General features: G+C 42.7%; 1 protein-coding gene across 1 annotated transcript in view; it reads right to left on the reverse strand.

Annotated features, from left to right (window-relative positions):
- Positions 1–1,010: 1,010 nt before the first annotated feature.
- Positions 1,011–15,949, reverse strand: part of HSPBAP1 (HSPB (heat shock 27kDa) associated protein 1) — a 33,948-nt gene continuing 19,009 nt past the window's right edge. The window contains exons 4-8 of the mRNA XM_010191688.1: positions 15,653–15,789; positions 12,327–12,498; positions 4,726–4,809; positions 1,822–1,932; positions 1,011–1,609 (exon numbers count right to left, since the gene is read on the reverse strand). Coding sequence (XP_010189990.1) covers positions 1,052–1,609; positions 1,822–1,932; positions 4,726–4,809; positions 12,327–12,498; positions 15,653–15,789 — 1,062 coding nt within the window. The 3' untranslated portion in view covers positions 1,011–1,051. The remainder of the gene's footprint in view (positions 1,610–1,821; positions 1,933–4,725; positions 4,810–12,326; positions 12,499–15,652; positions 15,790–15,949) is intronic.

Raw genomic sequence — 15,949 nt, forward strand, 5'->3', positions numbered from 1 at the left:
TTCTCGGCTGCCACCGCAGACGGAAAGCAGAGGAGGTGAGAGCATCCCAGAGGATCTCAGCACCTTTCTCTCCAATTTTGCGTTTGGTTTGGTTTGGGTTTTTTTGCATTTTTTTCCAAGCTTTCACGCGCAGTTTCAGTGTTAACCCAACTTCTTGCCTGTATTTCAAATTCCATAACCTTTTAATCAAAGGACCACTCAGCAATCAAAAGCAAATCAAATGAAGGACAATTCTTTGAAGAAAGGGTGGTCTTGTACAGCAACCACTTAAAATCTAAAGAAAGAAGTTAATTAAATTATGATTGTTATGGTAGAGTAGGGAAGAGGCAGAAAGTCATAACTGCTTTGTGTTGTTCCTTAGAGACAGGGAACTGTGCACATCTGGCTTTAAATTAACCATAACAGTAACTCCCCTATGGCCTTCTGTCTCCAAGCTTCAAGTGTTTCTGAGCCAGCTGAAGGCTCCTTTCTTGCTAAGGGCTTTTGTCTTGCTCCATCCCAGAGCTCTGTGGCAAAATGGAAGTTGTTTTGTGGAAGGGAGTAAGCAGAGGCATTAGTGAGTGCACTGCCCCTTGGCCAAGGTGAGGTCTCTTTGAACTCACCGTCTCCAATGTGATCCCTTATTGACCATTTTACTTTAAGGGTGGTCAAGGGCTGCAGTCATCAGTCAGTTTGTCTTCTCCCACTCTCACTCCCCCTCTGCTATGCAACCATGTCCAGCTCTCCCTCCTGGGTCTGCTGTCAGGCTGTACCGCGTTCACAGCACAGAGCTGTAAAACACTTTAAAGATCTCATCCACACAAGGTGGGATTACAACTGTGTATGCTGTTTTGTTTCTAACACTGAGGAGCTCTCTGACCACACACACCTTTCTCTCCCAGCCATCGTTAACCACTTACCCTTCTTTCAGCTCAGCTTCAGTCTGCCACTTCACCATTAACTACGTCTGTACCCAAAAATTATTTTAAATGAAACATTCAATTATTACCGAGCTTAAACACAAGGCTGCCATTTGATTTCTTTATTTCAGAAATGATAAAGCACTCCAGCGTTAAACTCGTGTTCTCTCCAACAGCAGCTGAGCCACTAAACTGATGACACGTGGATTAACCACACAGTCCAGCAAATCATTGGTAGAAAGGGCTGTCTGCGAGGCATCTGGACTGCCGTCTGAATCCATTTGATGTGCAGGCGTTTCGCAGTCATTACTCGTTACCAATTGCTTCCTGGTGCAGTGTAATTTTCCAAAATGTCCTCCTTCATTTTCATGGAGAAGGTCTCTACCGTCACTTTCAACTGCAACTGCACCCATTGAACTTGTTTCTCGAGTCTGTGGTAAAACTTGAATAAGATGAGGCCCAAAAGGTATCTTCCGCAACTTCTCTGCTTTAGCTGTTGAAAAGCCAAGCTCATGGGTTAGTAATGTGCAGCCCTCTGGTTCACAGCCATCTTCCCTTTTCTTCCTCTTGCACGAGGCCCTTGTCCTTTGCTCTGCACCAGCACTGCTGGAACAGGCCTGCTCTGGCACATCTGCCTTCTGACACTTGAAATACGCGGACACTGCCTTGTTCAGGTACTGAAGATTGACTGCATGGGGTGTTGCCTCATCCTAAGGAAACACCCGGGATACACTCAGTTAAAAGGAGAAAAGTTTCAATTCAGTGTTGCATGATCATCTTCTGTGAATTACTTTTGTTACATGAAGGGAAGGAATTTAAAAATTATTTTTTTTCTCGGGCAGCAGAAAGACTCTGAGGGAGCTAAGCAAAATGTGAGTAATTCTCTTTACAACTGCTACAATGGGAGCAAGAGAGGGCTTACCTCTGTGGGATTTAGCCAGCGATCTCCATCACCAGGATTTTCTGCTGATTTTATGGCACATACCAGCATTCGAGTTATTGCTTCTTCTACACGGGCTTCATGATCCACATCCTGCCTCAAGGGAACAGAAAGTGTTTGGGGATAGGTTAGCGCTTGGGTCTCAGCAGAAAGCTGGAAGATTTTGGGAAGAATTAAATGGATGGACTTAGTTTGAAAGCCACACACATGTAGGTGAAGTCAGTGAAAGGCTTCAGACTTCCAACGCTCCTGCTTGTGAGTACAGCCCCCATGTGAGTAACAGCACAGGCTTTGCTGCGACTGCTCATCCGAATAAGGATTTGCAAAAATAGGTTCTAGTGTGTGTATATAATAATTTTCCTTATTAGTGTTCTGTTAATTGAATATGGTGTTTGAAATTACAATGCAATGTTAGCATTTAATTAATGTATGCATCTATATAGCTCGTTAGGACTAGAAGGACCATGGAAGTACATAGTGAATTTTACATAGCTACGTATTATGTTTAATTTAAATACTTAAACCATGTGAGATGTTACAGCAAGGCAGCAACTATCTGGGAGCTAGAGGCACAAATGTAAGTCTCAAGGAAATTCAGGACATATTTTATCATGTAACTGTAGCTGACACACTACTGCAGTTTTAAACATCAGCAGAAGAAAAACTTGTTTCTTCTGAAAGCTCTTCTGCAAAACCAAAAACTAAGTTGGTAACTGGCTCTTCTGTCTGCATCACCCCTCGTGCAGCTGGGTACTAGTTAGCTTAGGATAGCAGAACAAAACTTTATGGGATGTTTTTTCGCTTTCTTGCCCATTTAACTGAGTTTCCTGTGTATGGAAGTGGAGTGTATGTGGAAGGAGACAGTAAGACTCCCCAAACAAGACGGGTGGTTCAGTTATTTCAATGACAAGTGCCTAGGAGTGGATACATAAATGTGCTTTCATTGAGATGCTTGGACGCACGAGTTTTGGAGGAAAGACGTAACCTCATGAATCCATAGCCCTGAACTACCTAATTGTGGCTTAGGGGAACACATCAAGCCAGCCATGCATCCTGCTAGTGTGAGTGTTGAGAGCAGTAATTTATCCTGAAACTCTGAGCAGAATTTGGGATAGAAGCAGGGGGGAGCGCTCTTCGCATTTTGTGGCTTTGAATGCTTGGCTTATTAAAGGCCTCAAACAACAAGCTCCCAAAACACAGAGCTTGGTGTCTACACACAAATTATTTAAGGTGTTGCACTCTTGCATTCATCCTGGTCTGCGGAGTAACAGGGTCATACTGATTGCATGAGGGTATGTTAGGAAGCAAGGAATACTTTTAGTAGCTCACATCCAGCTGAAAACATATTAAATTTGTACTCTAAGGTCTTGCCAATATAATTAATGGTTTCACTTGCTTGATCTGGTAATGTAAATGGTCTCAGTATTGTCTTTAAGCATCCATGTCAGGATTTATTTTTATAGATGGATTGCGCAGCACCTAACAGTGCTGCCATCATCAGCTGCAGGGATAATTTCTGTAAGAAACTTTCACCTTGGTTGCAATAGCCACACTTCTTTATGGCAGTTGATATTTGGGGAGGGGAAAGTGTGTGTGTCATTCATTAGCAGTACCCAGCAAACTCTCCTGTGCTTATGATGCTATACACAATACCCGCTTTTGCTGTCACCAAACAGGATCTTGGTGACTTCTGCAAGACCTTTATGACCAGAAAGGTCGTGGAGTTTAGCTCTTTTCTTGCAGCACATAAGAGCAGCTGGAAATGCTACAGCAAATGCACCACCCAGCCACCTGGGAGCTGGCACAACTGATCCAGTCCTGACCTGCTCCTCCAAAGGGGGACAATTTGTGAGGCACAGCTCAGGGTGCAAGCGTGTGTGCTGACACCAGGGTCTCTCCAAGCACAGGGCACGTAGCCAGTATCTCTGAATTACCTCTAAGGCTGCTCAAATTTAAGGCAGGTTTAAATGGCTGGTCTACAATATTGTTGGTGCTTTTCCTGGCAATGGACACAGCCTGAGTGTACTTAGGGCTATGTAAGAGGTTGGTGTGGGCTGTGGGCCTGGTGTCCTTTCTAAATACATAGTCTAATCTGGAAAACTTCTCTGTGAGGGAAACACCCAAGTGAGTTCCTGCACTCTGCAAATGCTTGATGTTGGTATGAGAAATGTATTGTGTGGTCTTTGAAGAGCAGCTGAACACATGTGTTCACCCCCCTGCAGACTTCTAGTCTAATGAAGGTTTAAAAAAAAAAAAGCAGTAACTGTTCTAGTGAGGCAGCTTTCAGAGGCCATTTCAAAAGGTCTTTTTTATATTAAGCTAGGATTAATGATAAAGTAATTTGAATCAGAAAACCTTCTGGAGCATTGAGATGATATCCCTGGAACCATCCCATACATACTGGTTAACATGAGCAAGAAAAATCAAAGCCTGGGGAAAAGAAAATTAATTAAATACTTGAGAAAATCCAACTCTAGGCAAATCAAAACTATCACAGAGAAATGAAAATTCAAACATCTTCTGCCACCCTGTTCCTATCACATTAATCTGATTTAAATTCTATTTCAGCCTTGCCATGTAAGCATGTGCTTGAGGTGAAGTTGCTGTTTTGTTGTTCCCTGTTCAGCATAAAGCTGAAGCCTTGGATATGAAAAGTTTAGCTTGTGTTGAATCGTTTGCCTGAGGTAAACTTGCGTGTGATTTCTGGTGAATTGGGGCTTCAGATCTGGAGCCTTGGAAGGTTCTCCAGGAAAAACTGTATCCACAAGGGCTTCTCCCTTCCCAGCTTATGAACACAACCCAACAGGACTGAATTTGGTGGGCAAGGGACAAAAGTCCCTGCAGACATGGAAGTGCTACTTCCCCATGACATAAAAAAGAAAATACCAGTTCAATCCAGGAGTTTATGCTGACAGTGACGGGGTCAATGGATTCCACATAGTGCCACCAGTGCCTTGGAACGAGCAGGACCTGGAATCGGAGACATCGCATTAGGGTACAAGCAGAAGCCTGAAGAAGGATAATGTGTTTTAATTAAGGTGATGTGGGATGCAGAGGCAGAACGAGGCAAGGAACAGAGGCAGGAGATGATCTTTATTTCTTTCTTCTAAAGAGCCTTTCTTAAGACTTTAACACCGTCTCCTCCCACGGTATCAGTACTATCATACAAGAAGTGGACATGATCCACAACTACCTCTCATCCAAACTCCTCATGTGAAGCAGGATTGTAACCTTATAACTGCTCTACAGAACAAGGTCTGGCTGCACAAGGGGAGTGCAGCTGGTGTAGCAGCAGAGCAAGGCTTTAGAGAAAGCCTTGGCCAAGCAGGAGGTTTTTTTAGATTTCCCAACTGAGCAGACTTCCCAGTTCCTTTAGAAGGACTGCCAGCTCGGTTCCCAAAATGCAGGTATCCTAATGTTCATCAGGTGATTAGCAAAGTGAAGCTTTAATTCTGGTAAATAAGCATCTACATTAAACTTGTCACTTTTAGTAGATAGGCTTTTAAACAAAGATTTCCCAGAAATCACGACAATCTAGTCTAGATCAGAGCTTTACAGCTACATCAGGATGAGAGCTGCGACACAAAATTGATTCTAACCCATGGCTTTTATGGTACAAAGACATTAATGTTGTTTTGATGATATAGTGCAAGCTTTACAGATTACTGAACATTAGATTAACATAGAGCTATCAAGAAAAGCACAAAAGATGGGTTTTGACAGGGAATAAAAATGGTCAGAGACAGATAAAAATATACACTTTAGAATGGGGAAAGTGAAGCAATGATCTGTATCTGAATTGCAGGCAATTCTTTTTCCTGGTAGACACAAATTACTTAGAAGAATGTTCTGCTACCTAGATGGCCCTGTGCTTCGTTATATCAAAACACGGCTAATGAGAAAATGTCTGTGTAGGAAACGACTGTGGCCCCAGTCCTGCAAACACTCGCTCACAGGACAGCCAGAGCAGAGGCATTTTTGGGCCAGAGAACAAAATGTTCTCCATGGGTTTCAATTTAAGGCAAACAAAAAAAGCATCGGCTTTCTAAAGGTCAAAAACATTTGGAAATTGTACTTTAATCCAGCACAGCATACAAAATTGAGAAGGAAGTCAGTCTGTGGAGGGGCATTATTTAAAAAAATGTCATCAATCAGTTATTCTTGACATCGTAAACTGTAGGAAACCCTACACAGACAGAAGCCAAAACATCTTTTCTACATAAAACAAGTTTCAGAGTGGTGCTTTTATCACAAAAACCTACACTTTAAACAAAAAGTGCAGTTGCATTAGCTGCAAGGGGTTTATCTGTTAGCAATCGTTTGCCCACATTTCATTGCCTGCAGCATCATACAAAAAACCCACTCATCTGCTCTATAGGGGATGTTACACTGAACGCTGCAAAAGGCTCTGGGTGATATGCAAATGACAGGGTGTAATGATGAAACCTGGAAAGCTCTGGTGTGCAGCAGAAGGCAGCACAGCTTCTGGAGTAGCTGTTTTGAACAACAGGGTCCTTACTGAGAGACTGGCTTGGGAAAGAGGGAGCTTGCAACTCACTGGGGAAGTGGATGAAGATGCTATAGGATTGGGGCGTGGTGCAGAGGGACCTTGAAGCAAGGGAGCAAAGGGAGGGGCAAATTAAGGAAGTGTATAAATGTTTCAGTAAGATGGGCTGCCTAGAAAAACAAGATGGAAATTAGGAATGGGACATGCTGGCTCAGTACGACTCAGGTGCAACGCAGGGACAGACTTGCTTTGGAAAGAGGAGGTACAACCAGGAGGAAAATACAATCCCCCCCAATGAGTCCAGTCCTTTCAAACCAAAGAGAGGGAACTTTGAAGAGATTAACCAGGTCTTAACCTTAACCATGCCAGCAGGTTAAGGGTAATAACTGCAAAGTTGTGTATGTCCACAGCTGACAGCGTTTGCTGATGCAACTCCAAGGAGCTACAGAACTGCCACTCTTAAGAGGCAAAATAAAGATACTTGCTACCCCTCTTTTATTTTTCGGCAAGCTTATGCTTGTTAAAATGAGGGTTTATAGCAGCAAGAAAATTGAAATTATCAAAAAGCAAAGGGAATAAAACTTTAAGGAAGATGAAGAAACGGAAAAAAGGAATTAAAAACAAAAAAATCCAGCTGGCAAGGGAGCAGCAGAACTAACAAATGACCAAAAAAAAAATCCAGCAAAGACAGCAAGAGTCTTCTACCTGTACAAACTAGTGTTCTTCTAGGTTTCCAAGCTAGAAGCAAAAAAACCCCCACAAAACCAAACCAAAGGACCCTACCACCATCATCCTCAACTATTGATTCCAAAACAAAATAAAGCAGATTTCCACGTCTGTGAATATGGGACACAGATTTAGCTACATTTGAAACTATAGGAAATGTGAGAGTAAACCACAGTGAAACACACACACACAATTCTGCAAACATTTTACAGGAAACAAAGTGCAAAGGCAAGACAGACCTACTCTAAGCCAAGAGCTAATTCTGTGTTAGCCTGCTTTCTACAGAATGTATCCAGCTTTGTGGGCTGGGAAGATACTGATCTAAACAGCAACCAATCAGATAGTTTTAATATTTAGGCTAGTGATAGGCAAATATAGCAGATGAATACAAAGTAGGACAGAAATCCCAGAAAAGATAAAATGAATTTCTAGTCTGTAACAGGAGGAAGGAAACCAAGAGAGCAGTTGGGAGAGCAAGCGGAGCAATGCTGGAGACTTGTACAGCACAGAGAACAGAACAGGTCTGAACTCTCGGTGGACGTGATTAACTTGACAGAGAGCAAAGGCAGGGCAAAGGTGGAATTGCTTCAAAAAGACAGCATACCCTGAACTGAAATATTATACCAAGAAATTCCTGCTCATTAGTAATAGATATTTGGGTAAATGTGCAAGAAAAGGAAGCGCAAAAGAATGCCAGTGCGATGGGAAGAAAAAGATGGGGAGCACTGGGGGGACCTAAGCAAACTGCACAGCTGTTTACAACCCTGGCAATATTATCAATATTATATTTATATACTCTGTGGGAGTGCTGCTGCCCCAGCCTCTGCCCTGTCCCAGCTGCTGCCCTGCTGCTAGGAAGGTGCTCCTTACCCTGCCTCCCCCATCCCTCCCACGCTGGTGTTTTCCTCCTGCTGGAACAGAGCACCCATGGCCACTGACATCGGAAACAGGCAGAGCACTGGGAACAGGAAGGGAATGGGACGGTTACCATGCTGTGTCCATAGGGATCCAGGTGAAGGACCGAGGGAAGCTCTGGTGGAAAAGCAGAGTTAGGAACTGGCAGCTTTCATCTTTGGTTTGCTTGACTTTTGAGGCACTCGTGGGGTTCTCCATGTGTATTGCAGACTAAGTGGTGTTTTCATCCTTAATCCCAGTGTAAATTCAGCTCCTGGATTTTCTGCCTCTTCTGTGATGGAGATGATAGTTCTGGTGACTAGAGGTTGAGCTGGGCTGCCTGCCTTCTCTATAGGGTGACTTGGGGCCCGCTCTGTAGTCTTCAACATGAAAATTCTTTCTTCCTGCCCCAAAACAGAATTATCAACCATCTGCTATGCATAACGCTGCAGACAGCTCCGAGTTCTCCTTTACTAAAATAGCTTAAATTCTTCTCCAACAAAAGTAGTTTTTCACTGCAACCTCTTTTAAAAAATATTTTGTATACTTGGAGCTGGAATATTTTATTGCCTTTTAAAAAGTACTGCACTTCCTGAGTTACTATAACACTTTTTTTTGGTATCAATTATATTTTTCTTGGTTATTCAGACTATCTGTTCTGCTGTTCTCCACTTTAAACCTAATCCGAAGTTCTTGCCTCTTTAAAGGCGGCACATAGGGAAATCCCTCCCTGACTTTACAAAGATTTCTGCTTGCTCGGGGTTGCATTAGCAGTCAGAGGTTTGCCTGTGCTGTTGAGCAGGACCCCATGGTGTGTTAGATACTGCAGCAGGAGCACAGAAAGAAAAAACCTTGCAGCTAAGCACAGGAGGTTACTGCTAACTGTAGTTGTGGATGCAGACAGAGTTTGAGGTGTATTTCTTGAAACCCTGAGAAAGCAGGCAACCAAAAGCAGGGGAGGAAAGCTTCTGAGCAGCAGATCACAGTGAGAGACAGCATGCAGTAACGTTGTTATTTTATTTCAATCCCTTTTTTCTATACTGTGACAAAGTTTTTCAAGGCTGGAAGACAGCATCCTTCTCAGACTCGATGTGTCTCCAAGAGTAGCTCAGATAGGCCTCTCCTTGCACCCCCGGTGTCTAGAGCCGCACTGCAGCTCCTCTGGCTCCAGGCTGTACCTGGGACACAAGGCCAGGAAGCAGGAGCACAGGCAGCTGGGTGCTCCCAGTAACACCATGGGTCCTGGTGTCTGCTGCCCCTCCTGTCTGGGGTTAGCCTGCTTTCAGGAATGGCATTGCTTGTGGGAACCCAGCATACAAGGTGCAGATGAGTGGAGCCTCATGTGCCTACCTTCAGACAAGCTGAGATGCGCTTTCTCATCTTTTTACCATTATCTTTTTCTATAGATATGGATTAAGAGGAAGACGGATTAAGAACAATTGCATTAGCAAGCAGGAAGGAAGCAAGAACCTGGTGAGAAGTGGGGCAGAGGAAAGAATGATCAATGATTTCTATAGCATCTCCAGGTTTTTGTAGCCTTTTCAGGTGGGATTCATCTCTCCTATTTTTAATCATCAAAAAAAGTTTAGCATCTCTATGCGTAGGCTTCTCTTATAGACTGTGCTGCAGGATGAGATGGGATGACTGTTCCTGCAGGGCTGTAATTGCACAAGACAGGGAGGATGAATCACCTTGTAGAGCTGCCAAGTTCTTCCCACTGATGACAGACAGGATGTGTGCTGGACAGGGTTTAAGTTGAGGGTAGCAGATTTTACCCTAACTCTCCTAACACTCGTACCAGAGCGTAGGGTGGAAGATTGCTAGAACAGACTTGTTTTGCCCCATTTGCAGTCTTTTAAGCAGTATTTGTATATTTGTGAAAACAATCAAGGTGTTACTAGAAATACTGCAGAATTCGTGAACAAATAAAACAGAATACTAATGCTTTGGGTGAAAACTCGCTAGTTCACCAGCAGTCAACCTCCTGCTCCATACTTACCATGCAGCCCTGCAACCATCGCACAGCTGCCCAGGTCCAAATATTTATAAGTAGTCCCTACACTTGTGTGATACACCTTGAGCTTTTAACACTATGGATATAGTTGTGGGCAGCTGCAAACCCTAAAACTATTCAGCTTCCTATTTAAATAAGTTAGAGATCTAAGTGTTATCGTAATTCATAATGGATTACTGATGTATAACCAGAAGTTGTATTAAGAGCTCTGTGGAAACTCAGCCCACAGGCACTTGTCAAATACAGGCAGAAGCCTTATAAAACCTGAAGCCAACCACCTAAATTTGTAACAGGCATTCACTTCTGAACAATACAGTGAAAGGGCACAAAGGATGCAACTGAAGTATGCGCTTGCATTGGCACAATGTTATTGGAAGGAGTTCTGCTCTAAAGCCTTAAATGGGTGTAGAATAATGGCTTGTAGCAAGCAACGACCAGAAGGTGGCATTAAACACATGAAGTTTTTGACATTCAAAGCTGCACTCATCCTGCACACAGCTGCTTTCCATAATACCTGAGAACACCTTTGTCTTTATTTTTCAACCCGTTATTGTTACAATCTCTAATCCAAAATGTTCTGCATACCCTCTGGGAAGGAGTGGAGATTATGTATTACCACAAAATCAAGCTGTCTGCAAATTCTGCAGTAATTGTATTAATATTACATGAAAACCACTGCTAAGCATGTATCAAGATTGTTATTATTTAGGGATCCTCTCCTGTGTTAACAAAGGAGTTCTTCTACATCGTGCCTGTCCTCTCCATCAACTATTACGTGGTCACAGTGCCCAGCCACCTGCCCCATAAGCTTATGGATGAGATGCTGGAAAGCATTCCCCAAAAGATGCTGTATAAAATGGTAAAGGCAATACCTCACTGCCCCATCATTGCCTCTACGTTACTTTCTTCCCAGAAATCCAAACAGTATCTCCTCTATGGCAATGTAGAGACCTTGTATTACTGAGTTGGCTCAAGATCTTTATTCCTAGCAAGATTAACTTGTAATTGCTTTAAGCCTAATTAAAATTAAGATCATATTAAATGTTCACTACCATACTTGATCATTCCAAAGAAGATTATAAATCGAAATAGTGTTGGAGATCACAGATAATTCAGTGCTGAATGGATGTGGCATTTTTATCAATAGTAAAAAATTTGTTCTTTGTGCTTTCAGTTATTGAACACTGCAACCTTACAAAGTGCAGAATGTGAAATTAATCATTTGCTTTAGGAGTATGACTAGGAGCTAATGTAGTGCAAACAACGAAAGTTGAGCATACTCTTCCCAGTGAACAGACATTATCCTCTCGCTGGAAACTACTATCCTGCTCCAGTGTGCCATCTCACCAGTTCACAGGAATGCTCCTCACTCCGCCTCCTCAAAATTAGCTAGATTAGCAAAATCAGTTCTCTCAATTGTTCAAGGCAGCTGGGTTTGCCAGCCTGGGGCAAGGAAGCACTTGCACAAGTCGCTGAGCTGGCAGGTCAGAAGAGGTGACAAATCTGGTAGGAGAAGGGTGAAAAGGCACTACAGGCAGCTACTCCACTGTCTTGAGAGGTCGGAGCAATGAACACTGCAAAATTCCTTTGGAAAGGCCTGGCAGTTTGAGATGTGCAGGAGTGCTTTACAGGGACATGCAGTGCTGAACACATGAAAAAGGGTAATTCACACTCCAAATACAGACCATGTTGATTAAATAAAGAACGACACTATTTACGGCAGAAGATTAGGAATTAGGAGTCCTGCGCCCTACTCTCATACTGCTGCTGACTGCCTGTGTGCCTGTAAGGCAGACACTTATAACTGAAGCTTCTCAGCAAAACAGGGTTAATAATATCCTCACATCCTTGCAAAGCCCTGTGAAACCTCCGGATGGTATGTGTTCTAAATGCAAGTATCATCATTATAATACTCCGCTATTAGAGCAAGAAGCTGGGCCAGTGTTCCCTGGTGAAGGTTATTCACTATCAAAATATGAGTTCCTTTGTTGGCTCCACATGCTCATTAATCAAACACATTTTATGGAACATACTGGTTTCACAGTAGACAGGCTGGAGTACTGTTCAAGAAAGTTTTAAAGCAGACAAATTGGAGGTGATTGCAAGAGCTGTGATGGAATTGGGCAGCCGATTGAACTAACTCTCCGAATGTTTGCAGTTTTTGTACAAAAAAAGGCTAGTAAAATAACTGTGAGCAAAGAAAGTTCCCATGCTGAGAGAAATGTAGCAAGCCTGGGAGAGGGAAGTTCCACAGTCAATCTGTTAAGATTTTCTAGCCCTTAATTAGCCAGTTAAATAATTTACTAGAATCTTTACATTAATGTAAAGCTCCTATGTGAATAGTACCTGTCCTGGACTGAGAGTAACCACATGGGCTGTTGTGTTCCTAAACTCGGGAAAGTGCTTCAGATCAGGGCTGGCAACGTTGACTTTGCTGAATATGCTGGATTCCTCATAAGGGATCCTGGTGGGATAAAGGAAGCTGGTGTCACCAGGTGGGAAGAGGTGCCATCTCTTCCTGAAAACAGAGAGAAGATAAAAATGTATTCAGTGCATGTCAGTTACAGCAAAGAACTAAAGGCAGGAGCAAGGTTTTCAATAAAACATAAATCTGCCTCACTGTGTGAATCTCCTACGCAGTGAGAACACAGGCAGTGCTTACAGGCTGTCTCCTCAAAGTGTTTTTAAAATATTCCACTTTTTAATTTTTTAACTGAAAAGATTTACAGCTTCTCACAAATTATTTTTAAAAGGCAGATAAAATAATTTTTTTTAAAAAAGCTCTTCCATCTGGTTCCTCCTTCCTTCCTTTTACAGATGCTCAGAGCATTACAAATTGCTCTATAAACCAGGGCAAAATAGAGACAACGTACTTTCATTCACTGAATGAATAGCTGCTGTACTCATGTCTGTTTTAAAAGGAGAGGGCACTGCGTGTTTACAGTGGTAACAGTAAAGGGATATGGACGTGATCTTCTGTCTCCTATATTCACCTACAGTACTTATTTGGCTGTTAAGCTGCAAATCCCTCATTCCTAGTAAAGCTCACCTTGATGCTCCTATGCAACAGATGGCATAAATAAAAACCAGAGACATTCATAGACATACACATCCTGAAACATCTGTAATTTTGTGTGTTATCAGTACCACATGATGAAAATATGGCTTGTGTGGGGCCACTGGAGTTAAGAACTGACTGGCGTGACTGAATGCCCAGACAGAGCAGGACAGGGTTGCTCTGCTCATGAGGGCACTCGTGTTCCAGCTCGCTCGCTATGCTCCCAGATTAGCAGGTCCACTCACCACAGTGCAGGGCCAAGCAGAGCTCAGACGTGGACTTTGTCCTCAGGAGCTAATGTCTCCATTTCACTTACATAGACCAGATCAGAGAGAGAAAAAAGAATATGCCAGAACTGGTGGTGCCAGTTTTATGGGTACTATAAATGAAATATCTTAGCAGGTACACGTTATTTAGAAATAGGAGGCTTACACAGCAGTACTTTAGGTGATGGAAATAACCAGAAAGGAATACACAAAGGGAGGATTTATTACATTTAAGAGGTGCCAGACAATCAATACAACAGTGACCCATGCACTAAGCAACAGAAAAGTAAAGGCAGTGCTTTGCAGCACAATTGGACAATTTGTGCAGCTCTCTCTTTGTTTCAGACTCTAGCAAGAGCTTTTCTTTTTGTCCCTTTCCTTGGTACTCACTTCTTGCTTTTTGCCTGCTGCTTCTGATGGTGAGTTCTAAGTCACAGATCTGAGGATGGGAGAAAAGCAGCCAAATAGCACAAAACTAGAAGAGACAGGAATAGCAGGATAGCCAGAACTGCAGAGATTGGCACAGAGGGAAGTGCCATCAGCTCCTGACGTTTCTTGGTGATAACCAAAGCTAATGCTGAGTGCAAGAACAAAAACTAGTTTTCCTGAAACCCAAGCGCTAGTGCAACTTTATTTTGTCTTCCAAGCTAGACCTTCTGAAGGGGCAGGGAATGACTAGGTTAGGAGACTCAGGGGTTAATCCTGCAGCCTCGTGACAAAGCAGTATCATGAAGCAAAAAATTAAGAAGCCCAAGGGATGCAAGGAGGAAATTCAAGATAGCAACAAAGGGCTAAGGAGTCATCCCTGGCTTTCCTGCAAAGGCAAATCCATTTAAGTTTAGCATAAGCTTATATTCTGTTACAAACCCTGTCTTGCTTGTGAGTCTCAAAAGGGAATCTTTCTGCTCTGAAGATGCACAGGATTTACCAGCTTATAGAAGTTTGCAATCTATTTTTAGGCCCTGCTCTGAAGAGCAAAACAACTTTGTCTTTTCAGGCCATGCAAAGCTTTATGCTGCTTTTTTACCTGAGAGGAACAAGCATTTTGTTCTACCAGAGGCAGAGGATGTGTCTTGGGAAGGCAGGCAAAATTGCTACTGATGATGGTGATGCTGGAACTCTGGCTCAAGTTCAGTGCCTGAAGGTAGAGATCAAAGAGGCAGGGCAGGTATCAAGTCTGCTAGATTACTGTACTTACTTAGTACACACAGTATTTAGGTAGATCCTTATAAGATATTTATGCATGTAAGTCTCATGGTTTTCAATGAGCTTTCTGGCTCCTAAATACACATAAGTGTCTGGACTTCAATGCACAGTGCTTACTGATGCAATCTGAAGTCTACAGGACTGGCTGCAGCAAAGCACAGTGCCGAGGGGGGCTTCCAGTGTCTCTGCTGCACATTGACACAAGGATCTTAAGACTGTTTATAAATATGAATGAAAACTCACCTGAAAGCTAAACAGAGTTACCCTTCTTATAGATAAGATGATGACAAATTAATTTGCCTCAGGCCTTAAAGCCAGTCAACCTGCGGCACTGCCCAGCATAGAAGCCAGCATCCCTGACTTCCATCCTGCACCTTCATCACAAGACCACCGTGATTTCGCTGCTCTATATAACATCAGAGTAATTAATCACATTAAAATCCCACTGGCAAATTACTCCTTCCACTCTATACTATCTTACCTAAAAAATGCATGCAAATTGTTTTGTTACTCTAGCATTACTCCAGTAATAACAGACAACAAAAAAACCCTGAGGCTAATATGCAAGGAAAGGAGGAAAAAGAAAAAAAGAATGGGAAAACAAAAACCCAGCATGCAAACAGGCAGAAAGATACAGCAACAAAGCCACGTGCTCCAGAATTAGTTTGCAGTCTCAAGTGTCCCTTTCAACATTTCTCACAGCTGGCTGCTCCCATCCTGATATTCTCCTGCTAAATTAATTCTAGCAGGCTCTTGCACAGAGAGTATCATAAAAGTGTGAAGTAGTTTATTTCTGTTTTGTTTCTGGGCTTTTAAATTTTAATTCTTTATCTCCTAATTTCAAATTCCTGAATTCATAATTATTAGGAAGATTTAAATGTTTATTATTGGACCACATAACAGAGCAGAAGAGATTTTCCTCAAACAGAAGAAAATAAAATTGTGTTACCTCCATGACCCAGTCAAACTCCAGCCCCCAGAAGTTCTGCCACTTCCTACAGAACAGTTCTGATGCTCTTCAGTCATTAAGAGCTCAGAAAACTAAAATAATCGGGACCCAGAATTAATACTCAGGAGTCCAAAACTAACTTGGCAGCACAGTGTAACCTTCCCCTGTATTTGTATGTATATCCACTTGTTACCTTCCTTGTACTTGCAACACTAAGTTGCAGCCGTAGGAGTCCAAATGGCAGGGAGTGTTTGCTCCTTCAGAACCAATCCACAGCGTGCTCTCCTCTCCACTTCTTCCAGGAAAACCAAAGTCAGACCACCTTATATCCTACAGCAATGAAAAGGTTGTTTACATGAGCTGCTGAACTGACTCACATCCTACCCTCAGTCCTCTGAGTCTCTTGTCTTTCCCCTCCGCTGCTCTGTTGCTCTTTATCCACTGTCACTGTTCCTCCTTGGTGGGGCTCCCACATGCACGGCCTGTGCCC

This window comes from Mesitornis unicolor, unplaced genomic scaffold, assembly GCF_000695765.1.
Source record: "Mesitornis unicolor isolate BGI_N332 unplaced genomic scaffold, ASM69576v1 scaffold51289, whole genome shotgun sequence".
NCBI lineage: Eukaryota > Metazoa > Chordata > Aves > Mesitornithiformes > Mesitornithidae > Mesitornis > Mesitornis unicolor.